We start from the raw sequence: 26,906 nt of genomic DNA on the forward strand, positions 1-26,906 counted from the left end.
CGAAATATTCTCACTAAGCGCCATATAGTAGGTTATATGGCGTTTTCTTGTACGTACTGTGAAGACGGGCGGGCGGGCGGGGTTAGTGGAGTGTTAAAGTGCTCTGTGATTGGTCAGAGCATCTTTCCCGACCTGCAGCCGACCTTGGGTTACCACACACCGCCAATACCATCCAGTATTGTTTTTCACGTACCATCACCAAACATGAGTCAAACTGCAGTCATAACATGAATTATATCCAATAACCTAACCCCTCCAATGTTTTTCCACAGTACATGTAGGGTTTTAATGAGAGGAAAAATGAGGCAGGACATTGTGAGAGACGGCACCTGTCTTACGGGATAACCCTCCAGCGGCCCCTCCCCGTCCTGGCGTGTCCCTCAGGAACTTGATCAGGACTAGAATACCTAACTAAAAAAAACAAAGTGATGAAAGAAGACCAGCCCTTCCCCCCTAGCCTCCTGTATATATACCGGGTAGACCGCGGACGGTGGGCAGAGTTGCTGAATTCAGCCTAGTGTCCAGGTCTCCACCATACCCCCCACGCTACTCTCACACTACTGAAGGTATGTGCCGCCCAAACCCTCTGTGAATGTCGACTCCCAAAACTAACTTGATCTTGGAAGCTATCACACTGTTTTGGAAATGAGAAGTGACGTTATTTGGTGCGTGTGCTGGGTGTTGAGAGCCGCCGCGAGTGTCCACTATTGTGTGTCCGTTTGTAACTCATTAATGGTTGACGCCAGAATTAAAGTGAAATCGAAAGTACTTTATGTATGTATGTATGTATGTATGTATATATATATATATATATATATATATATATATATATATATATATATATATATATATATATATATATATATATATATATATATATATATATATATATATATATATGACAGTGTCAGACCACGAAGGAATGAAACAGGAATTTCCTTAAGTACTTTCGTTTTTAATAATGGCATCTTCAAAAGGGTGAACAGACCCTTCTGAAGATATATTATTAAATACGAAAGTACTTAAGGAAATTCCTGTTTCAATCCTTCCTTCGTGGTCTGACAGTCACATTTTTCATCACGTGTTAATTTTCGTGATTGATTTACACACACACACACACACACACACACACACACACACACACACACACACACACACACACACACACACACACTATATATATATATCTGATGATGAATTATATATATATATATATATATATATATATATATATATATATATATATATATATATATATATATATAATTCATCACCAGATATAATGAAACATCAATGTGTTCATCAGATATAAATAATATTAATGCATCTAACAAAGATATCAACACTTATAAAGTCAAATCAAAACTTCCGAGGTGATTTCAACGAAGGCCAGGAAGTGATCCACACATCGCGGCGTGGGCTGGCTGGCAGTGTCTGGCTCCACCACCACGCCCCGAGCTTCTCCACACTTGCCCAAACATAGACACACGCGGCAAACGAGACATTAACGACATCTCTAGGAATACATAGACGACATGGATTAGTTGGAGGGGGCGGTGAGGGGGGGGATATCCACCACCATCCGGGTATATCCACCAACGCCCCGCTCTTGCCTAAACTTACCCCTTATGGCACAACATGACATTGCGTTGTTCGCTCGACCATTAACATTCTTTATTCATTTTTGGCAGCTAAATGAAGTGATCATTTCTCTTTTACATATTTTTTCACTGTTGCAATTCCTTTCAAGTTTAACAAGGAGATGAAATTACTATTTTGTGTTAGGGTAACGAGAGTGTATGTAAGGACGACCTCGTCAACGTCGACTGTCATATTAATCTTTTGTGACAATCTTCTAGCTCTTTTGTACCCCTCCCCCCCCCCCTCCTGCATCTTCTCTTCTTTTCTCCTGCGTATAAAGTTCTTCTCCACATCATTTCCGTTTTTTATTTGTATTCAATAGTTTCCGAGTTACCGTTTGATCTTGCTTCTCTTCCTCTCTCCTCCTCTTGACACTCTTCCTCTCTCCTCCTCTTGACACTCTTCCTCTCTCCTCCTCTTGATACTCTTCCTCTCTCCTCCTCTTGACACTCTTCCTCTCTCCTCCTCTTGACACTCTTCCTCCCTCCGCCTCTTGACACTCTTCCTATCTCCTCCTCTTGACACTCTTCCTCCCTCCGCCTCTTGACACTCTTCCTCCAGACAATTACTCCACAATGTTCTAATAAATCTGCATTCACCGCCACTCTAGCCTCTCTCTCTCCCGCCATACTTGGCAACTCACCGACCACTCTCACCCACCACCAGACACTCACACTCTCACTCACCACCAGACACTCTCACTCTCACCCACCACCAGACACTCTCACTCTCACCCACCAGAGAGTGAGAGTGAGAGTGGTTTTAGTGTCCACGAGACACGATAAAAAATGGCGGTAAATCTCTTACGGTAAAAAATGGCGATTCAATAATGATGAAGAGATCGATGATGGTGATGAAGGGATGATAATGGTGAAGGGATGATGATGGTGAAGGGATGATGATAGTGATGAAGGAATGATGATGGTGATGATCATCGATCGATCGATGTGGTGGTCGATCCACCACATCGGTCCAAGACCGATCGATCAGGTCTTGTGGTCTATCTCGAACCCATTGTTGATGTGACGACTTATACTGAATTTTGTAACTAGCTCATCAAGATTGTAACTTGCTTAGCTAAATGAATTATGGGGTTCAGTCCCTGAACCTATTGTGTGCCTCTGTAACCCTTTCCACTACCGCCCACAAGATGGGTATGGGGTGCATAATAAATGAACTAAACTAACTAAAACTGATGGTGATGAAAGGATAATGTCAGGGGATTGACAGCTGAGTGGAGAGCGCTTCTGATTCGTAGTCTTGAGGTTCCGGGTTCGATCCCCGGTGGAGGCGGAGACATATGGGCAGAGTTTCTTTCACCCTGATGCCCCATGTTACCTAGCAGTAAATAGGTACCTGGGAGTTAGACAGCTGCTAGGGGCTGCTTCCTGGGGATGTGTAACAAAAAAGGAGGCCTGGTCTAGGACCGGGCCGCGGGGACGCTAAGCCCTAAAATCATCTCCAGATCACCTCAAGATGATGATGGTGATGAAGAGAGTGATGGTAATATCAGTACGATTAACAGTAAGGTAGAGGCGAGGGCAGCACTCTATCTAGCGGGCCATGTGTGTGTAAAGGGTGACCCCCTTAAGGCTTCACATATGCTGGAGCGCTGCCAACCGTCAACCCTTCCTTGCCCGGTGATGTAACCACTCGCCAACCATCCCACCAACATTAACCACTTCCTCCCTCCCTCTCTCCCACCATCCCACCTCTCCTGCTGCCTCCCTCTCTCTCTCTGCAACCATCCCCCCACCACCACCTCTCGCTCATCTCATTCTGTACTCTCTTTTTTTTTATTACACCTACCTTGGCAGCTTCAACACGCTCTCTTTCCCTCCCTCTTCCCTTGTCTATCCCCCTCTCCCCTCCCTCTATAGCCACCACATTTTCATCCTAACCTTAAATTACATCTAAGGTAGTCTATCCTCTCAAGTTCCCATTTTCTCCTCTTCCCCCCTCACCACTCCCCCCACCCCGTACCCTCTATCTTGAAGCGTCTCACACTGTTAAGCGTCCCCCCCCCGTCCTCTCTCCCCACCACCCTTAACATTCCCCCCACGTCCTCTTGGTCTTCCGAGGGCACCGCCCCTCGTCTCTCATTCACACATTCTCTCCTTTATCACCCTCTTGTGTTTTCCTACTCGACATGTCCTTAGTTTTGTAACTACTCCTACTTTTTTTAATTCTTCATTTCAGCAGTAGCTAGCTTGATGGCATATGTCTGTCAATACCAACATGTCACTGCCAACAACCAATATGTCACGTTAATACCAGCATGACACTGTCAACACCAGCATGTCACTCTAAACACCAGGACGTCATTATAAATACTAGCATATGTCACTGTCAACACCATAATGTCATTGTAAACACCCGAACGTCATTGTAAACATCTGCAAATGTCACTGTCAACGCCAGTATGTCACTGTAAACACCAGCATATGTCACTGTCAACAGAAGTATGTCACTGTTTGTGGGGGGGGTCAAGATGGCAGGCAGCACAGTGTTGTGTGTGAGAGTGACGGGTGTAGAGGTGAAGTTAGTGGGCGGGGCTGCGAGGTGTTACTGTGACGGGTGAATTTATGAAGCTGATGTGGGTGTGACGGGTGTCGGGGTGACGGGTGTCGGTGTGATGAGTGTCAGGGTGACGGGTGTCGGGGTGTCGGGCGGCGCTGACAGCGGTGTTATGGGGGGGGGGGCCCACAAATGACACTCTGTGGCAGGTCAAGGCAGGTGACGCCCCGCTACACCTAGTCTCAATGTCACCTCGGTAATAATACCAGGTGTAAGCGCGTGTCCATGCAAATGACATCACTACTTCACCTCGCGATATGCCACCTTCATGTCTGCTGCTTTCAGACATAAGACATAAAAACAATAATACAGTAGGCCTACTGACACGTGCAAGACAAGCCATATGTATAACCCAATTATATTCATTCTCGTATCTGACTACCCTCTTTTTCTTTAACTTGCCAAGGAGTTTCCAGTTTATGATTACCTGACTGTCTGCTCCACTTGTCTACGACTCTTAGTGTCGAATTAATGTTTACCTATACTTTTTTCAACACAAAAATCTCTAATGTTAAGGCATTGTTCCCAGCTGGTTTTTGGTTGGATAGTTTAAGCATTTCATTCCGTTTTGAAAATACATTTTATAAGACCTCGTAATAATAAAACTGCAGATGGCCTAATGGCTCATGAAAAGCAGCATCTGTTTATACCCAAACTCATTCGTGTGTCTTCCCTTCGCTTGGTAACACCCGTATGCTCCAACGTTTATTGTCTTACCTGGTAATATGTTCCGTAAATCAACAACCATATACTCAAACCCATATTTACCCAACTCTTTTCTGGATCTAAACTAATTCAATTAGTATCGAGTGTTTAGTATTCTGTTCCGTATAATAAGCACCTCCATTATTATCCTCCGCACCTCTTATTATACACTTCATCCATTTGAATACGTCAATCACGCTACCTATTATTCTTCACCTTTCTGTAAAATTAAAATTCAGCTTTCTTAATCTCTTTAATCTCTCAAATTCCAGATCCTCTCATTAAATTTTCCACTCTTTTCTGTACAAGTTCCAATGAATTCAAGTCCGTTCCACAGTCCAGCGCTCAAAAACTTTGCTGCTTAATCTTAATGGGACTTAACATGGTCAAAATGAAGCTGAAGTATAGTAGATGTCTTATTACTGTCACTTCTTAAAATGAATCTCGTCTTCCTTCTCTATCTCCTGCTCCCTCTACACGATCTCCTGCTTCTTCCTACGCCGTCTCTTGCTCTCCAATAACTCTTAATGGTGTATTCTACTACAATGAGCTACACAAGGACCAGGTCAGCGTCTCGCGGCTCATCTGGGCGATAAAGTCCTCTCTGGTCAGCCCACAAAGCATAGAGAAATTGCACAGAGGGAGCGGCGCGTGATTGGACTTTATTCCCAAATGAGTTGCCGAGACGCGGGGGTTCCAATCACCGCTGCTCTAACCTGTGGCATTTCTCTTTGCAGGATGTGGCGTTTGACGGCGACGCTGCTGGTGGCGACCCTTGGCTTCCGCCTCGCCTCAGGGATACAACTATCCAATTCCTGACAACGGTTATCTACCACCCTCCCCAAGCGACCAGACGTGTCAGGTTGCACCCATTACCTCGGTCGTCTACGACACTCGCGTCCAGACTTCCGTCAACGTCCAGACCGTAACCCAGATCAACACACAGTACACCACCACTACCCTGGTCACACAACAGGTCGTACCAACTACCCTTTTCCAGACTCGCGTTCAGACACAGGTCCAGTACCAGACCAGTGTGGTCCAGCGCACAACCACCGTGTTCAATAACAGAGTTGTGACACAAACTGTCCCAAGCCCACCACGTCAGGAAGTTGTTTATGTCACATCAACACGTGTAGTGCCACAGGTCAGTTACGTCACCAGCACACAGGTACAAACACAGGTCGTACCTGTGGAGGTGACTAGCACACAGGTGCAAAGAGTCCCTCAGCTCGTCACAAAATACCAGACTCAAACACAACAGCAAACAAGAGTCGTGTCAGTCCCAGGCCGTGACGTAGTACGAACCAGGGTCCAAACTGTGGTTCAGACCTCCATCGTCAGACGTCAACAACCGGCCAACACGCGTTACGTGACGTCGACGCGCGTGCAACAAGTGGTAAGGACAAGCGTCTACCAGGGACAGGATGTTGTCAAGACGAGCGTGGTTCAAAGTCAACAAGTCATCCCTTACACTTCCGTCAACACCCGTTACGAAAATGCTTACACTACCCGCGAGCAAGTGGTCACCAGAACCAACGTTGTCACTCAGACTCAAGTCAGCACCCAAGTGGTTCCTCAGGAGGTGGTGAAAACCCAGGTGGTGCCCACTACCATCTACACCACCATTTATCAGACCCAAGTGCAAGCCTTCACTCAAGTGCAGACCGTGGTCCAGACCCAATATGTCACCCCCGCCCCTGTGGTCCAGACCCGTGAGGAGACCCGGACCTCGGTGGTCCAAGTGCCTGGCCAGGACCGCGTGGTGACCCAACAGGTGGTTCAGACACAGCAGCAACAACAGGTCGTCTACCAGACAGTCAACCAGCCACGACAAGTCACCGTCACACAGACCATTACAGCCACCTGTGGCAAGACAGGATACAACTACGACGCTCCTGCAGTTCCTTTCAACTTCTAACTGAATGCGGCAGTTGCTTCTATAATTATTCTAGACTAAGACCAACATGTTGGCTCCGCCACTGCAACATACAGGAGACGGCACTACGTGAAGCGTTTTCATTGTATACAACACACTTCGTATCAAACTGGAGTAATCTGTTACCATCTTTCTATATACGATTTTGTATTTATGTAATTGAAAAATACACTATAAATGTTCTTATCCACTGCTTTTATTTACTTTACATCAACAAAGAGTAATTCCTGTATACATACTAACAAGTAAGTATTAAGAAACGAAGCTACTTTTATTTGTTCTGTTTAATTATATAATATATTACTTCTGTGTAGAAATTTTATTCTGAGGTGTTTTCCAGCCTACAGGATGCGAGTTCTTCTGGTGACACTGCTGCTGGGCGGCGCGCTCGGGGCTTCAGTCGAGAGACCTCGAAGGCAGCTCTTTGGCAACAGCATTGATCTTCAGTCGTCCTTGTCGTATTTACCGCCAAAGGAAGCAGAAAACTGCCAGCCGTCTGTAATCTACAGCACTCAAGTTCAGTATTCCACAGTGGTCGTGCCATCTACTGTATATGTAAGTGACGTACAATACGTCACCCAGACATCTGTACGCACTCAGCAGGTCTACACCACCGTCTACTCCGAGATCGTCAGAACCCAAGTGGTGCCGTCCATCCAGTACCAGACAGTGACCGTCACCCGTACCCAGGACAACGTCCGCACACAGGTCATCACTCTACCTCCCCAGGTCAACTACGTCACACGGACGCAACAAGTCGTCAGCACACAGGTTCAATACCAGACCGTATACTCGACCCGCATTCAGCAAATACCATCAACAGTTACCAGGACTGTAGTTTCTACACAGGTGGTTCCTCAGCAGGTAATCAGCACAGTCTACCAGACCCAGTATGTGACCAGCACCGTGCAGCTTCCTGGAAAGACCCGCACCATAGACAGTACCCAGTACAGCACCATCTACTCCACCGTGGTGGTGCCCGCTCAGGACGTGTACAGTACAACACAAGTTATCAGGACCAACGTCGTCACCCAGACCATCACCCAGCCAGGCCAGACTAAGTACATCACTTCCACCCAGGTGGTTCCCTGTCACCACCACCATCTACTCCCAGGTGGTGGTCACCAACACCCAGACACAGTACGTGACCCGCACCCAGGTACAGCAGGTGGTCTCCACCTACTACAGTACACAGCAGGTGCCAGAGTACATTACCAGGACCGTTACCGTTCCACAAGAAGTAGTGAGGACTCAGGTATCAACACAGGTGGTGCCCACAACCATCTACACCCAGCAGGTGGTCCCCTCTGTGGTCAACCTTCCCGCTCAGACCCAGTACATCACCGTCACCAGAACCTCCGTCCGCACCCAGCAGCTGCCAGGCCAGACCCGCACCGAATATGACACCAGAACCATCTACAACACCAACTACGTCACCTCCACCGTCTACAATCCTCAGTACAATACGGTGACGGCCACCAAGACTGTAGAGCCTGACTGTAACACCGGCTACAACTATCCTGAGCCTGCTCGACCCTTCAACGCCCTCGGATAAAGAGGCGAAAGGTGACCGCGATTAAGTTAGCACCGAAGAAATGAGATAAAGAATAGCAGATATTTGAATTCTTGAACTCATCGCTTCAAAATGAAGATAACACTAAGAATAATGTTGTAAGAAAATACTTCATGAAGTGCTGCTTTTGAACATAGTGTTCAGGAAAAGGAGTAATACTCTACCACCACTTTTATACTATATACTATTTTACGATCAATGTATTTAAATAAAATTGTACACTGAACTTTGTTATTAATCAATGTCCAGAGTAAGCAGCATTAAGGATATGGACCTAAAGAGCTATTGTACATGAAGACGCACAAGTACCATGGCTATATAAGTGTTTAATTCCCTCCCTATAATCAATTGCAATTCAAATTATTATTTGCATGAATATTAAACTCTCAGTGCATAATAACTCCAGTTAATAATTTTTCACCATTTTACTCCACACAATTTAACCAAGTCAACTGCTCTATAACAGGGAGGTACACAGAAAACAGAGAAAAATAGCAAACCAAATGAGGGGGATTGGAAAGCTAAACGAGAGATTCCCAGGCATTCATTTACCGGTCATGAAATGCATTTCCTGACACAGCACGGGGTCAGGAAAATATCCGGTTCTGACGATGTGGACCTGTTATCCTGAAAGCCTACTGTAACTCAAGACTTAATGAATGGGATGATGCTTTGCCTGGAAACACATGGTATGATTAAACAGGTGCTTGTAGGTTGGCAAGGGCGGTACAGCTAATTCTCAAGCAATTTTCATTATACATTACAAAATGAATACAGTATTCTATGATCCTTTATCAAATAGCTATGACACTAATACAAATTTAAAAGGCATAGAGGAAAACAAAATATACTCAGAAAAGTATATTTTGTATATATACATATATATAAATAGTATATATAAAAAGTATTTATTAAATATTTATCTTCCCTCTAAGGTAATAAAAAAACTAAGGAGGTGTATCATTCATCTCAATCATGATTCCTTAATTGATTAATTTATAAAAAATGATTGGGTACCCAAACACGGTCACTGATGCTGAATAAACACAATATATCTATAAATACATATGTGAGGGAATACCATAATTATTGAAGACTAACTGAGGAATACTTTCAATATGATACCAGGACTGAAGTTTTCCATCATTAGCCTTCAACTAAGTTCTTAAAAGTACTTGGGGAACAATTCAGCTACTCAAATTATAATAATTTTGTCTTTCAATCACTCTAAACAGTAAATTGAGTGTGAAAATATATTAACAATTCATTAGCTAGAACTGAGTCCGGATCAAAGGTTATATCTGATTCTGTCAAAACATGTTTCTCAAGACCTCATGAATGAATTTGTTTTCAAACCAGTATTATTACAATACATATTTATTAATATGTGTGTACGAAGTAAAATCTGCTACAAAGGAATTAATTCATAGAGAAACTAATCACAGTGCTGAAATTCCCATCATGTTAACTTTGATGTGCCCATCAACACAAGAGAACATCATTGTCAGTCAAGAAATTATGTCCCCCAAAGTTCCATTTAACCAGAGGTGCAGGTAAGTTTATAACCACTCTTCCCCCCCCCCCCAAGTAACTAGAGCCTTGGATTATGGTGTAGGAACAAATATTTTGAGATTGATACCCCCCCCCAATATTTTGTGTCCATTCCCTATAAGATGAATCACTAGAAGTATTAGATTAATATGGGTTTCTACCTAATTTTACTGTACCTAAGTATCAGCTGAATGATTAACTAAATAATTAGCTAGATAAAATAAGCTGTGTTCAACTGTATTTCTTGTGTGTGTTGGAACAGAAAAGGTATACCTCTAGTGGAAGCTCACAGTATATGGTCATGGGTGAGAAGGTTAATGAGCCTCATCTGGATCTCTTATCAAAGACTGAGGCTAAATATCTCCCACAGTTGGTCCTTCGAACCAGATATGTACTATCATTGTCATTTAATCATACACAGTTGGTCATTTGAACAAAAATGTGCACTAGAATTTTAGCACGTTCAATCCCGGACCGTCCAAGAGTTTAGACACCATTCCTTCCCCATGTCCCATCAAATCTTTATCATAATCTCTTTCAAATGTTTTATAGTCATAATGGCCTGGCACATTCTCCTGATAGTTCTCTTCCTTTCCAGGACATGTTGAAGTGGAGAAGGTGGGTTTCAGAGCGTGTCAGATTGGAAAGGGGCTTCAGGATGTGTCGGAGTGGAAAGGAGGCTCCAGAACACGTTGAAGTTGAGAGAATGGGCACACAACATCTGGAATGGAAAATGTTCTAGGATGTGCCGAAATGGAGAAAGAAGGCTCTAGGTCGTATCAGAGCAGAGAGGGGTCCAGGATGTGTCAGAGCATTGAAAGAACTCAAGGATGTGTCGGAGCTGAGAGAGGACTCCAAGACGTGTCGGCTCAAAGACAGAGAGGGCTTAAGGACAAGTCAGAGCAGACGTGTCGGAGCACTGAAAGAGTGCAAGGACGTGTCAGAACCGAAAGGGCTCCAGGACGTGTCAGGGCAAAAGGGAGGGGGTCCAGGAAGTGTCGGAGCAGAGTTAAAAAACATGTAAAAGCAGAAAAAGGGCTCCAGGCCATGTCGGAGCAGAGGGCTGCAGGACGTGCCGGAGCAGAGAAAAGACTCCAGGACCTGTCGGAGTGGAGAAAGAGCTTCAGGAAGTATTCAGAACAGAGAGGACTCCAGGACTTGTCGAAGATGACAAAAGGTTACAGGGCGTGTTGGAGCACTCTGTAGACGGCGTCCAACATGTGACAATAATAATGCTGACCTTTAATTCAATTACTCCACTGTAAACCATTTGGAAGACCTAGATATTCTCTCAGCAAGCTGTCCTCTCCCCTATATCGTCGAGGCCTATCACAATGACCACCTGACTGGTGGGAGCCAAGTGTTCTCCAACAGACGAGAGAGGCCACAGTGGTAATAGCCGAATAAGTACTCCAGGAAGGACTCATAAATTGAGACTTTTAGGATATTACACAAATCAACACACTTGTAAAGCTTTGCGGATTATATATATATATATATATATATATATATATATATATATATATATATATATATATATATATATATATATATATATATATATATATATATATATATATATATATATATTATCTCTGGCCGGCACCAGGATGTGAAATAATTCCTTGACTAATAATAAAATTTTCTTCAAACGCAGTTCAACAGCGTTTTCACATTCCATAAAAATATATATAGGGAATTTCAATGATGTTACAAGAACATAAGCCAACCACCGAAGGAATTCCTCCTTAAACTAGGGTTGACCCTCCCACTATTATTCTTGACATGATTACCGCAACATTTACTCCAACGATGTTGTTACTGAATGACTCACACTGTATGCTCAGTAACAACACATCAACATACACCAGCGGGTGTATGTTACCATGATTACTATAAACAGTATAAGTGGCGTCCATATTTAGGTTACGGTATAATAAGGTGAACTAATTTATTAATAAGATCAGGTCTATTGTTGACAAGCAGTGTTGCCCTCGGTAGCGACAGGGAGCAGGTGCTGGATATGGTCAAGTCGTACACAACACGATTCGACAAAAATCGTTTTCTTTTTTAAAATTGTATATATTGTTAGGTTAGCATGCATTAGCTATGGGTTAGACTGTGTTGAGCTCGTTTGGGTTGAGATGGATTTGGTTGGGTAGGGTAAGGTTGAGTTGGGTTGCATTAGGTTGGGTTGAGTTAGTTTAGGTTAAGTCGGGTTTAAAATTCGTTGGCGAACCGTCTTATGTATTGTTTGATTTAGGGGCCACGATGGCAGTGGGGCCCGGCCTGCCCCCGCGTACTCCTGAAGACGTGTTGGAGTACGTCCAAATCCTACCTAATCTAACGAAAATAAGAGAACAACATTTTGAACTGTACACATGGTGTGCACGAGTGTGTGACGTTACAATGTTCAAGCAGGTACAGGTTTTAGATCCGTCTAGAGTTTACGCCTCCCCAACGAAGACTCAATAGACCTCAGTATCCTCAGTATAATCCTTAATAAAGCCAGAGACAAAATATCCTCCACAATACCTATAAAATTAAAATAAACAAAAATAAGTTTGAATAAAAATAACACATATATAAAACAATGGAAGACGACCAACACCACCACTAGAACATGAAGCGTCCCACTTACCAGGAAGGAAATACCCCCAACACCAACAGCATGATAGAACAGATAAGAATATTATTTTCAAATATAAACAGTTTTGCACTCCTTTAGGCTTAGCTTGTTTTGATAGTTTGGTTATGTTTTGTACAATTAGGCCTAGGTTTGGTTAGATTACATATAGTTGCCTATATGTAAAGCCTTAGGAACACCTTGCGGGAATATTTTTAATATGAAATAAATATGATTATTTTTCTATACAAAATTGAACATTATTTCGTTGTCTAGGACTCGTAATACAATGTGAACACACTAACGTCAGTTAGTGTGTTAGTGCTTTTCCTTATTCTCATATCAGATATAGACAAAAATACAAGTCACAGCTTCGTATGATCCTTTGCAGATGACACAAAAATCAGTATGAAAATTATCTCGGCTGAAGACATTGAAAAACTTCAAGTTGATATTAATAAAGTTTTCGACTGGGCATCAGAAAATAACATGATGTTTAACAGTGATAAATTCCAGGTACTCAGGTACGGTAAAAATGGGGACCTTAAACATAATACAGAGTACAAACCACAATCAAATGTACCCATAGTAGGAAAACAGCATGTAAAGGATTTGGGAATAATAATGTCTGACGACCTAACGTTTAAGGAGCATAACCAAGCAAATATTGCGACAGCCAGAAAAATGATAGGATGGATTACTAGAACTTTCAAATCCAGGGATCCCATCACAATGGTTGTACTCTTCAAGTCACTTGTGTTATCCCGTCTTGAGTACTGCTCAGTACTCACTTCCCCCTTCAGAGCAGGAGAGATTGCTGAAATAGAGGGAATACAGAGAACATATACGGCACGCATAGACGCGATAAAGCACCTAAATTATTGGGATCGTCTCAAAGCCCTCCAAATGTACTCACTAGAAAGAAGACGAGAGAGATATCATATAATATACACGTGGAAGATACTGGAGGGCCTAAGTACCAAATCTACACAGTAAAATAACAACGTACTGGAGTGAACGATATGGAAGAAAATGCAGAATAGAACCAGTGAAGAGCAGTGGTGCCATATGCACAATCAGAGAACACTGTATAAACATCAGAGGTCCCCGGTTGTTCAACGCCCTCCCAGCAAGCATAAGAAACTATTGCCGGAACAACCGTGGACATTTTCAAGAGGAAACTAGATTTATTCCTCCAAGGAGTGCCGGACCAACCGGGCTGTGGTGGGTATTTGGCCCTGCGGGCCGCTCTAAGCAACAGCCTAGTGGACCAAACTCTCACAAGTCAAGCCTGGCCTCGGGCCGGGCTTGGGGAGTAGAAGAACTCCCAGAACCCCATCAACTAGGTAACGTCAGTGACTAACGCAGAACATATTATAAGTACATATTTGTTCATTTATAGTCTAACAACAGTTGGGCTTCCAAACAGGTGCTCCACAGAGATGAGAACCATTTCAGAAAGCTTCAGAACACGGTCTTGCTGAGCACCGACGACACGTCATCCTACACCCTCATCAACTGCCACTGAAACCTTGCAACAAGAGCCCACTGACTGACAACTTACACCTGACCGCAAAAATTGAACTATTCATGACAATACCAAATCGTCAAGGCCGTACGGGGTATTCATGCCCGTGCCACCTCTTGGGTGGCTAATCTTCAGCAATCAACCAGTCGTCAAGGCCGTCGAATACATATCAATTCGGTGCAACGTCACAGAGGAAAATCAGGGAATGATATTGCAGATGAAACTGCAAAAAACGGAAACGTGAAGGAGGAATGTAGACATTAACATACCACAGAGTTCAACACAGATTTAGAAAATAATTAGATATATAGCGATGTAGTAGATATACAGTGATGTTAATGCAACAGCTGCATGCCAAGGTGCGCGGGATGGTAAACTCAACTAAGTACTACTTACTCGGTTGAAAAGGAACAACAGAAGAGCTCTGATGCGGTATACATTCACCGCATCAGGGTTGGATACTATGAGTATAGTAAATGGGTTTACATTTCCAAAGCTGGGAGGGAACATTTCTTCAATGCAGTTATGGGTTATGGGGCATTTCAAAACACAGGCAGGCCCCCATACAGGCAAAACACAGGCCCCATACTGCCTGCGTTTGAAATTTATTTTGCATTGTCAATTTCTTAACACTGAATGTAAATAATCTGGCTATGCCAAATTAAAAAATGACAACGGTTTTGCTCGACCAGCCTAGGTTTTTCAATTATGCCTGTATTTGATAAAAGATTGTTTTTTGATTGAAATTCTCGGGTTTTGAATGGTAAATATGTGGTAAAGTTATACAATGGTTAATAATGACTAAACACTAGAAAATTTTGTTTATTAGAATTGAAAATCAACAGAAATATATATCAATGTGGAAAAAAGGGCGTCTTAGTGATTTCCGGTGAGTTTTGTACCGCCCGGTACCGTCTGAAACCCCATCAGTAATCTGCTGACATGTTAAATGTTTCGTCGTCCTTAATGCCTTTCTTCCAGAGTTCGAATATCTTGGTGGAACCCTCATCCTTGTTCCTCACTGCAGTCTTCACATTAATCTGGGAAACAATACAGATGCGATTTGAGGAAATGCAATTTTAGCTATGTAAGTTCTCCCAGTCTTAAACCACTCTATCAATTTAACAATGTGCATGTATTTTGAACTTTGTGGTTCCAATAAAGTTAGTCACTAAAGATTTGAAGGCTTACCTTGCATTCCTCTCTGTCTCAAGCACTACTCTTTGGAACTTTGTGCTTGACTTGAAGGTTTTGGATGGTTTTTATTAGTGCTTGGAGCCGAGATGAACAGATTGGCAGCACCTGTAATTTTCATTATGCTAAAATGTTTAAATTCATTTAACTTCAGTGGTATAAAAATTTCTGCATCAAAATTTATTCTTCAAATATATCCAACACTTTAAAATATGAGCTTACCTTATCTGGCAGAGATAACAGACTTCTCCTTCTCGCCTCTCCACCAGAACGCCAAAAGGTAGGAATTTCATCTTGCATTTACTTCAACGTCTTAAATTTTCAGCACGCGTTTTACAACATATATGAGGAGCAGAGGAAAACTTGCATCTTGATTTCTCAGTCTGGTTCCCAAACAGGTGTGTTTAGATGATGTCATAAACTGAGTAATTTTATAGTGGCGATCAACCATTGTTACTTTACCGTAAGCACAACAACAACACCTGTTTGGATAATTTCCAATTTTCTAATCCCCCGTAGTAATCATATCAGATTACCACGGGGATATAACAACGCAGAAGTTGTAAAACATATTGTATGTGTTATTGAAACCAACATATGAGTAATAGGCACATATCCACCGTCTGAATAATACTCACCTGAGGAACACACATCAAGCCAGCCGGAGCCTCAAGGCCTGCACAAGAGCGTACCTAGAAAAAAAACAAAAACATAAATTATAAATATATACATATATATCTTTCCTATAAGAATGTTTGACCAAAGTTAAAGGTTTTGGTCTAGCCTCTAGCTAAACGCTAAAGGCTAGCCTCCCTCAACTTTGCAGGGAAGATGGTCTGGGGTACGGGACTGACATAAGCTGGTCGTGGTTGGCCTAAGTTAAATACTTTAAGAAATATCAGCCTGTAACCAAACCTCCTCCCCTGTGACTTTCATCAAGTCTCAAATAGTGGATGTGTTTTCCATAGAATCTACAGCTCATTTTTATGATTAGCTCGAAAACAATGACCTGAATTCATTCGGATTAGAGATGAAAATAGCGAGTAGGAAAATAGTTTTGGTGATGAAGATAGAATATACAGTGAAGCTAATATGTAGTGAAGATGTAAGATGAAGGGAGAGGCAAGATTAGGAAAGAGGTGAGGCAAGGGGTGAAGGGGAAAGAGAGTGAAATGGTGGACCACGGCAGGGGTTCCCTCTACTATACATAGGTATAAATGGAAATGTTTGTTCGAAGGTTGGAGGCCAGGCGGGGAGGTGGGAGGAAAAGTGGGGAGGGAGAGGATAGAGAGATGGGATGAGAAGGGGGGAAAAAATGATGGAAATAAGAGGGAAGAGACAGGAAAGGGTTAAAGGGGGCGGAAAAGAATGGGCTGTGGGGGGGTGAGAGGGAAAAATATGTAGGGGCACTTCTATGAACACCCTCCACCCCCATCACAGGTGTTTGTATTATTCACATATACTGTATATATATAAACATGAGATGAGCTTAAGGTGGTACACATGCAGGCGCGCGTTCGCACACGTACACGCAAACACATTCACAAAACCGAATAAATAATGTTCTCGTAGAAGCTGCCCCTAAGACACAACGTGTACATATATATTAACGCAGAGTCCTTGCGTATTTCAGTAAGTAATGTGAACACGCACACCAGCTACGACTGTCGTAGTAAGAGCCTCACGTTGTCTCTTTAGTGCTAAATCATCACTACATCAGTGTTCCCGCTGGAGGCAAGACACCAGCATCCCCACATTCACAGTCGGGTAATTGTATGAGAATGAATAGTGAGACTGACAGAGCTGGCTTACTGCTGTCTTGACCTTACAAGGCTCATTAGAGTCAGTATTTTGCAAGAAATACAAGCTAATTTGTTTCTGGGGAGATACAATATACAAAAATTGCACATGCACCGAGTGGACAGCGCTCGGGGGGTCGTAGACCTAAGGGCCTAGGTTCGATTCCCGGCCGAGGCAGAAACAAATGGCCAAAGTTTCTTTCAACTGATGCCCCTGTTTACCTATCAGTAAAACAGATCCCTAGGAGTTAGCCATCGGCTACGGGCTGCAATCTGGGAATATGCGTGCCAGAGATAAATATATGTAGTCTATATAGGAAAATAGGTCGGGGATGAGGACACTATACGACAGAGGGTTAAAAGGCGCCGTCCAAGAGATAATAGCTCAATCCTGCAGGCACAAATAATGAATACAAACAAATAGTAAACACACACAGAAACAAATGGGCAAAGTTTCTTTCACCCTAAGTGCCCCTGTTACCTAGCAGTAAATAGGTACCTGGGAGTTAGTCAGCTGTCACGGGCTGCTTCCTGGGGTGTGTGTGTGTGGTGTGGGAAAAAAAAAAAAAAAGTAGTTAGTAAACAGTTGATTGACAGTTGAGAGGCGGGCCGAAAGAGCAAAGCTCAACCCCCGCAAAAACACAACTAGTAAACATAACTAGTAAACACACACACACACCGAAACGTCGTCGTCCCGTCACCTTCTAGTGTGTGGTCTGGTCAACATACTTCAGCCACGTTATTGTGACTCGTCGCCTGCACACACACACACACACACACACACACACACACACACACACACACACACACACACACACACACACACATGTCGCAGACAGGTGTGGAAAGTCACAGCTGTCAAAAGTTGGGTTGAGTGTCGCGCCAGTGAGATCGCAAATCACTTCACAACACACTGACTGACTTTCGCCCTCCTGGGCTAAGGTATGCTGAACTCTGTAGTTACTATATGAGTACTGGAACACTTGATGATATATTGGACTTGTATCCAAAATTGACCATGTAATGTATCAATCATACAATGTATGTATGTGATGTAACTATATAACCTGAGCTTGTAAAAGCACCTTCATCACCTTCAGTGATTAAGTGCTTAATTGCACACTAGTTTCTTTATCAGCTACCTCACCCTGTCAGGGTAAATGAGACAAATGTATGTGAATGCATGTATGTGTGTATATATGTATGTGTATGTGTGTGTATGTATGTATATGTATGGGTATAAAGCAAATATGGAAGCTGATCAGAATTACATTTCACCTTTGTGAATGTACATTAATGACACTATGTAAAAGACACATCTAATACTTTATGTAGGGCGTACGTAAATCTGTGTATCTTTGTATTTACGTATGTAGGTTAGCTTAGCATTTTAAAAGCACCGAATCACCTTCTGTGGTTGAGTGTTCAATAAACCCTTGAACTATATGTTTAACACTTCTCTAACCCTGTCCATGGAGGACAGAAGAAAATGTATATATGCTGGTTAGCATTGTAAATGTGTGGCCACGTCTGTGGTAGAAAATAATAAAAAAAAAAAAAAAAAAAAAAAAAAAAAAAAAAAAAAAAAAAAAAAAAAAATCACTTCACAAGCTGATATTTGTCATCACCAGGCGTGGCGCCGCTAGACGGGCAGCACAGGTGAGACCGTGCAATAATGTGGCTCGAAAAGCATCGTAATGGGGGAATAGTGAAGCGGCAGTGTGTCGGCCTCCTTAGTGATGATAAGGAAGCCTTATCCTTATATGTGATGATACTATTTGTCCAGTGTCGCCGTCGGTAAAACTTCAACCGGTACTTCCAGATATATATATATATATATATATATATATATATATATATATATATATATATATATATATATATATATATATATATATATATGTGTGTGTGTGTGTGTGTGTGTGTGTGTGTGTGTGTGTGTGTGTGTGTGTGTGTGTGTGTGTGTGTGTGTGTGTGTGTGTGGAAAATCCACAGAGAAATGGAAAAGAGAGAGATGAACGTTTCGGCCGATCTGGGCCGAAAGAGAGAGAGAGAGAGAGAGAGAGAGAGAGAGAGAGAGAGAGAGAGAGAGAGAGAGAGAGAGAGAGAGAGAGAGAGAGAGAGAGAGAGAGAGAGAGAGAGAGAGGAGTACCACCTCTGGTTGGGGACCCATAGCCTCGGTGAAGGAAATGAATAGCATTCAGAGAAAATGTTGTTACCACTCTTGAGGAACTACTAAACTACATATGAGTAGTTCCTCCTCCTCCTACCACCCACTTTGTTTATCACAATATATATATTATTATACAAGGTTACACAGTTAAATAATAACAAAACTGATTTGTTCCATAAATTAAACATTAAAAATAGGAATATAAAGCTTGTTTCCTAGAGGCTGTAGATTTCCTCGAATTCCTCCGACGCCGCGGGCAGGTACCAAGGATGCAGTGGGCTTTTTCCCTCTGGATCGCCACACTGAAGCATTGGGAAAAGGGAGCTCGCTGCTCTAGAGTCTCGTGTTGTTTTCATGAGCCTGGAACCCAGATCCTTCAATAAGCTCCTTCGCTCTCTTCCCTATAGACTCAGGGTCGTGAATCCTATTGGAACACTGTTGCACCGGTGGTTTATTTCCCTGTGCTTGTTAGATTTGTATCTTTCTCCGTGTGTGGCCACAGCTCCTGCTTGACCGGGTGATGTATGTACTCACCTGTGCTTGCGTGGGTTGAAATTGAAATAAGTTTATTGAGGTAAAATACACACAAAGGGATGAGGTAGCTCAAGCTATTCTCACCCCGTTCAGTACATCGTGTTAATACATACATATACGCACATCACAAACAATAAACATATTACCAAACATTCTGAGAGATAAACATCTACATTTCCTGCGCGGGGGTTGAGCTCTGGCTCTTTGGTCCCGCCTCTCAACCGTCAATCAACAGGTGTGGCTGCTATAGTGGCTACACCAGTATAGTCCCACACCAGCTGCCTGGGTGTAGTGTGATTCCATCCGGTCGACCAGCAAAGGCAGTAGACGACTGAGTCACAATAATGTGGCTGAAGATATGATGACCAAACAACACATCACAAGATACAGAAACGACGATGTTTCTGTCCGTCATAGACCATTATCAAGTCGTGTGTGTCAGTCCAATTATTTGTACACCCTGCGTCACTAATGGGGTGCGGAAATCATACGTGAATTTAGAGACAACTCAATAAAATTGATAAAGAAATGTGTAAATATTTAATTTAAAAGGACCTGTTACAAGAACTTTTTTCCAAATATCCCCAGTTTGCTAACTGTAGGTAGTATATGTGGGTGATATGAGTATATGTGGGAGCCGGTCGGCCGAGCGGACAGCACGCTGGGCACGTGATCCTGTGGTCCCGGGTTCGACCCCGTCCGCGCCGGCGAGAAACAATGGGCAGAGTTTCTTTCACCCTATGCCCCTGTTACCTAGCAGTAAAATAGGTACCTGGGAGTTAGTCAGCTGTCACGTGCTTCTTCCTGGGGGGGTGGAGGCCTGGTCGAGGACCGGGCCGCAGGGACACTAAAAATCCCCGAAATCATCTCAAGATAACCTCAAGATTGGAACCTATTCACCGCTGCTCACTGAATAGGGGGCGGTGTGGATTATAAACAAATCAAATAATGAAACTAACTCACCACGTGTGTAAGTTGTTTAACTTACAGACTGTACTTGTGGTCGTTCTCTAATCCACTTTTGATCAAATAATAAATACATTACTGTGTAACTAGCTTACCAAGACTGTAACTTGCTTAGCTAAGGGAAATTTTGGGTTCAGTTCCTGAGCCCATTATGTGCCTCTGTAACCCTTTCCACTACCGCCCACAAGATGGGTATGAAGTCCACTACCCCCCACAAGATGGGTATGGAGTCCACTACCGCCCACAAGATGGGTATGTGGTCCACTACCGCCCACAAGATGGGTATGGAGTCCACTACCGCCCACAAGATGGGTATGGGGTCCACTACCGCCCACCAGATGAGTATGGAGTCCACTACCGCCCACCAGATGAGTATGAAGTCCACTACCGCCCACAAGATGCGTATGAGGCCCACTACCGCCCACAAGATGGATAAGACGGAGCGACAAATCAAGAGAACGGGCTGTGTATGGTGTCTGATAGTGACAGTTTGTGGCGACGACTGACGACGGCTTCTGGCGACGGCTGCGGCGGCTTGCGGCGGAGGCTGTGACCGGCAGCGTCGACCCGTGGCTCAATCAGGGTCGTTCCTGTCACAAGTTCGAGCCAGCGGAGCGGCGCCGTTCCGGTGTAGCGCGTGTCAAGCCGCCCACCACGCGCGCGCCTCACGCGATCCCTGTGTTCCCTGTATGCAAATGACGTGTCACATCCTACACCAGGGAAAATAGGCTTTGTTCACCGAATAAAGCGACCTCCGGCCTGTAAGAGCGGTCCCTGAAGACCATTTTGTCCGGAACTCGGACCATGAGGGGTCGTGTTGTCTGCCTTCGTCGTTGGAAAATCCTATAAATACCGGATATTTAATGGGTAAACATTCTATTAACAGCAGGTATTCTAAGGAACAAATCCTTTAAATACTGTGAATTCCAAGGAACAAATCCTTTAAATACTGAGAATTCCAATGAACAAATCCTATACATACTGAGAAATCCAAGGAACAAATCCTATTAATAAATTCCCGATTACGTGGAGTATAAAAGCGAAATAGATTTCTTATATTTAATTGACTCCACAATTTGCCCTAACTTAGAAATTCCTCGATACCTAATCAGGATTTTTATTTAATGGGGGAAGGGGGAGGGAACCCATATCTCCTCCACAGAGTAGAGATACAATGTGTCATGTATTTGCTCATTGTAACACCTCTATAATTCCTTTTATATATCACTAACAAATATATTTGATTGCATATACAGTAATACCAATTTTGAGACGCAGCAAACGGTTCGATAGAGAAGATACAGTTCAACCCTATTTTGGCCAGTAGCTCCCATCGCCTTGGAACCAATTTACGTAAGAGAGGAGACGACTTACAGTACCTATTACATAATTAAGAAAGACGCTGTATGCTACAAGATTATTACCTATTCCCTAATACATTAAGATTACGCATCTTTCATAATAAAACAATACATATACAACAAAAAATAGAGTTGATACTTAAATAGAATAAATAAATAATTTTTTTTTGACAAGTGCATTTCTTTCATCAGTTGCAGTGAAAAGGTTACATTGGTTACCAGCCTGGTGACACCTTTCACAAAACACAAAGGACAAGCTTGGGTGGTTTATGCACACCTCTCCAGAGGGGGTATATGAGGGGTCAACGCATGAAGAATTATGGTGAAAGGGGTAAACCACTGTTTAGAATTATGTGTGCCTCCTACTTTTGTATTTTTCAGATGTACCCATAGTGGACTCTCTCAAAACGTGTGCATGATCATACAGTTAATTGTTCATGTTTGCATCACCAAAGGGTTAATTGCTATTGTTTGCATGGCATTGGGTTAATTTGTAATGCTTATGTCTGCCAATATAAGTATATCTCAATTTCATTAAAAAGCAAGAGAGAATTTTTTGTTTGAGAACAGTGTGACCACTGTCCTTCGCCGGAGGTGACCACAACAGGCGGAACCATGACCAACTCTCCCATAACCCCTCACCTCCATCCCCCCATAGCACATACCACCACAGTCCACTGGCGGAACTTCATGGCGACCCCAAACCATCCCCCCCACCCCCACCTTCCTCCATCACTGCGCAACAGTATAAATTCAGATGTAGGGATCACATGCAACACTCCGGCTGTGCCTTCGTCAGCGTACAGTTCTGCCTCGCTCTTCTAATATCCATCAAAAGGTAGGTGTGTCTACCTGCCTGACTTGGAACTCTAAAAATGTGTGTTAGTTTCGTCCACCGCCCCCTTCCCCCCATCTTAAAAAAAAGTGTATATTTTATATGCCTAATTCGTCGATAGTGAAAGTGGCACGGACGGAATATTATCATAAAGAGTGATGAAAGTGATAATTTGTCAGATACATATGAAGCTTCAAATGACTGCTGGATAAACACTGCAAATTCGACAATAGAAAACCTATGATAAAGTGTTTCTTAATATATGTAGATACTGTTTCTCCGAGTTACAGTTGCATATAATTATATATACACATGCACACATGTACGTATTGTCTTGTGTATGCATGCACAGCGCACCAACCCATTCTCCTGTTTAGATAGTAGTTTTGAAACTATAGTACAAAGACTGACGTTCTAAGCAATTAGATAGTAGAACTTTGTACTATTCACTTTATAGTCTGAAAAAATTAAGCTAATATACAAACTTAAATATTCCTAGGCCTGTACCACAGGCCTAAGAATTAGCAACCACCAGGTCAGCGCCTCGCGGCTCATCTGGGCGATAAAGTCCTCTCGGGTCAGCCCACAAAGCATAGAGAAATTGCACAGAGGGAGCGGCGCGTGATTGGACTTTATTCCCAAATGAGTTGCCGAGACGCGGGGGTTCCAATCACCGCTGCTCTAACCTGTGGCATTTCTCTTTGCAGGATGTGGCGTTTGACGGCGACGCTGCTGGTGGCGGCCCTGGCCTCGGCCACTCCTCAGGGAGGCTACAACTACTTGGCCCCAGGACCTATAAATCCATCCTTTCCAGTTGGTCCAGGCTGCCCAACAGCCACGTCCATTATATTCGACACCCGATTACAGACCTCCGTTCAGGTTCAAACTATCAACCAAGCCAGCACTCAGATCGTCACTACCACGGTGTTCACTCAACAGCTAATTCCAACCACTGTGTTCCAAACTCGCTTCCAGACACAGGTTCAATTCCAGACCAGTATAGTGGAGAGTACCACGTTCATTGCCGGTAACCAAGTGGTTACACAGACAGTTACAGGACCGAACTCGCTGCAAACTATCTTTGTGACGACAACTCGTTTCGTCCAGTCCACGAGCTTCGTTACCAGCACTCAGTTCCTGACGCAGGGGGTGACTGTGGAGGTCACGCGGACACAGTTCCAGACTATCACCCAACAAATAACTAGCTTCTTCACCAGTACGATAGGAGACACCCGCTTCGTGACTGTGACGGGCCAAGACGTGACCCGCACGCGTGTTCAGACTGTTGTCCTAACCTCCATTGTCAGGAGCGAAGTGCCGGGTAACACCCAATTTGTCACCACAACCCTCATACAGCAACAAGTACAGACAACAATTGTTCAGGGACAAAACGAAATCAGAACCAGCTTTGTTCAGAGCACCCAGATCATCCCCTTCACCACCTTCACCACCCGCTTTGACAACACTTTCGTTACTAGCGAGATAGTAATCACCAGCACCAACTTCGTGACTCAGACACAATTCACAACGGTGATTAATACCCAGGAAGCAACGCAAACCCAATTCGTGACGAGCACCATCTTCACCACCATAGTCACGACCCAGTTTAGCCCCGTGACACAGACGCAGACAATCTTCCAGACCCAGTTTATAACCCCGGCCCCGGTCATCAGCACCCTGCAACTGACCAGCACGTCTGTGATACAGATCCCGGGTCAAGACCAGGTCATAACCCAGGAAGTGACAGAGACGCGCCAGCAACAACAGATATTCTACCAGACAGTAGACAACCCACAACAGGTCGTCGTGACTCGGACAGTGACGGGTAGCTGCGGTGGCCAGACAGGCGGCGGTTATAACTTCAATACACCGGAGGTTCCGTTCGGATACTTCAAATAGAACATCGCAAATCAATGGACATACGGACTACGTGTGAAGTCTGCTAGCTTGTAATGACAGTTAATGGGGCACAATATACAGCAGATTAGTACCAGGAGTATCCGTCCTACGAAATTGTACAGACACAGAAGAACTTATCTATATAAAATATATTTGTATTTATGTACATTAAACGTAGTAACTTATATTTTTGTATCTGTGACATTTCCTTCTCTAGCAACTAATTCAAGGCACAAAGTGAGGGTAAGTACTCCAACATCTTATAGCCATATATTTATGTCATATTTGCGATTATTTTTTAGCACGCTTCGTCGTTGAATTGTCATGCTCTCTGTCTCCCTTCTGCAGGATGCGGGCTTTCCTCATATCCCTGCTGGTGGGCTGCGCCATGGGGGCGACCATTGAGAGACCCGCTCGCCAGATATACGGGGCACGCATCAGTTTGCAGCCGTCGTACCTTGTGCCGAGTGGGCCTGGACCTTGCAAGCCCTCTACGTTGTACAGAACGAAAGTCTTCTACTCTACGGTCGTAATCCCCTCCACCGTCTACAACAACAACGTTCAGTTCATAACCCAGACAGACTTCCGCACGCAGCAGGTCTTCACTACTCTCTTCTCGGACTTCGTGAGTACGATAGTGGTGCCCTCGTTCATCCTTCCAGACGGTGACGGTGACCCGCACCCAGGGCAACATCCGCACCGAGACCATCACTCTTCCAGGACAGGTCACTTTCGTCACACAGACGCAGGAGCAAGTGAGCACCAACGTCCAGTTCCAGACCATCGTCACCACAGTGTCGCAGCAGGTGCCCACCACCGTCACCAGGGATGTGGTGTCAACAGTTGTTTTCACACAGCAAGTATTTAGCACCATTTTCCAGTCGCAAACAGTGACCAGCACCATAGAAATTCCTGGACAAACCCGTACTGTGGACAGCACGCTGCTTAGCACCACTTTCTCCACCCTCGTGACAACAGGCCAGAACGTGTTCATCACACAAACTGAAGTCAGGACCAACTTCATTACCCAGACAATCACACAACCAGGCCAAACCCAATTCATCACCTCCACCCAGATCATTCCCATTACCAGCACGATCTTCTCGCAAATCGTGTCCACCAACACGCAGACGCAGTTCATAACACGCACGCAGGTGCAGCAGCAGGTAACCACCGTCTTCAGCACACAGACCATACCGTCATTCAACACCAGAACTGTGACCGTTCCCACACAAGTGGTGCAGACCCAGATATCCACCCAGAATGTGGGCTCCACCATCGTCAGCCAGCAGGTGGTGCCCACTCTGGTCACTCTCCCGGGCCAGACGCAGATACTCACCATCGTCCGCACAGTGGTGCAGACTCAACAACAGTCTGGCCAGATCAGAACCATATTCCAGACCCGAGTGATTTACAACACCAACTTTGTGACCTCCACCGTCTTCAACCCCAAGTTCCACACAGTGACGGCTACGCGCACCGTACAACCGTACTGCGACACAGGCTACCGGCGGACCACCTCAGGCTACAACCACTACGGTCGCTAGGTGGCAAGCGACCATACGAGCCACACCAGCTCTCCAACAGACTGGCTGACCAAGTCCTGAACATAATAAGCTCATTAAACTAACTACTTATGTATATAATTAGTTCTAAGGAGATCCCACTCTGAAACAAGAACTAACGGAGCATTATAACGTGCCCACTAACTTAAGGTGAAATTCTAATTACCGTTCGGTCTGTATAAATATAATTTCGTATACAATACGATATTTAAATCAGAACACAGTTAAAATAGTTTCACTTTAAATCCTATTAATTTGTGTGTTATCTTTGCATATATAAACCCCTATCTTACATAACCTGTTTTCTAATAACACTTCATATGTTAACATTTCTAAGTAGCTATCAGAGGACACCAAAACATTTGATCATTATCTATAAATGTGATTATTCTCACTCCTATCAGGTTTTCTAGTTAAATACTTTATCTCTTTGCAATGAT

The 26,906-nt window shown here is 43.7% G+C and overlaps 2 protein-coding genes, 1 non-coding gene and 2 pseudogenes across 3 annotated transcripts in view; 4 read left to right on the forward strand and 1 right to left on the reverse strand.

Annotated features, from left to right (window-relative positions):
- Positions 1-26,906, reverse strand: part of GatB (glutamyl-tRNA(Gln) amidotransferase subunit B, mitochondrial) — a 449,912-nt gene that overhangs the window by 269,721 nt on the left and 153,285 nt on the right. The window contains exon 3 of the mRNA XM_069302120.1: positions 15,973-16,026. The gene's annotated coding sequence lies outside the window, so the exon portion shown is untranslated. The remainder of the gene's footprint in view (positions 1-15,972; positions 16,027-26,906) is intronic.
- On the forward strand, positions 444-8,661 carry LOC123762913 (uncharacterized). The gene is made up of 2 exons (XR_011222277.1): positions 444-566; positions 7,203-8,661. It is a non-coding gene; the product is annotated as an uncharacterized protein (transcript).
- Positions 5,662-7,048, forward strand: LOC138349475 (uncharacterized; annotated as a pseudogene).
- LOC138350874 (uncharacterized) lies at positions 23,711-25,006 on the forward strand. The gene has a single exon (XM_069302322.1). It carries the CDS (start codon positions 23,711-23,713, stop codon positions 24,899-24,901), a length of 1,191 nt encoding a protein of 396 aa, XP_069158423.1. The 3' UTR covers positions 24,902-25,006.
- On the forward strand, positions 25,251-26,584 carry LOC123763084 (uncharacterized; annotated as a pseudogene).

The sequence above is a fragment of the Procambarus clarkii genome, chromosome 47 (genome assembly GCF_040958095.1).
Source record: "Procambarus clarkii isolate CNS0578487 chromosome 47, FALCON_Pclarkii_2.0, whole genome shotgun sequence".
NCBI lineage: Eukaryota > Metazoa > Arthropoda > Malacostraca > Decapoda > Cambaridae > Procambarus > Procambarus clarkii.

Bases quoted from the DNA above. Each gene is read 5' to 3' on its own strand.
- LOC138350874 (XM_069302322.1), top strand. From the start codon at position 23,711: ATGTGGCGTTTGACGGCGACGCTGCTGGTGGCGGCCCTGGCCTCGGCC.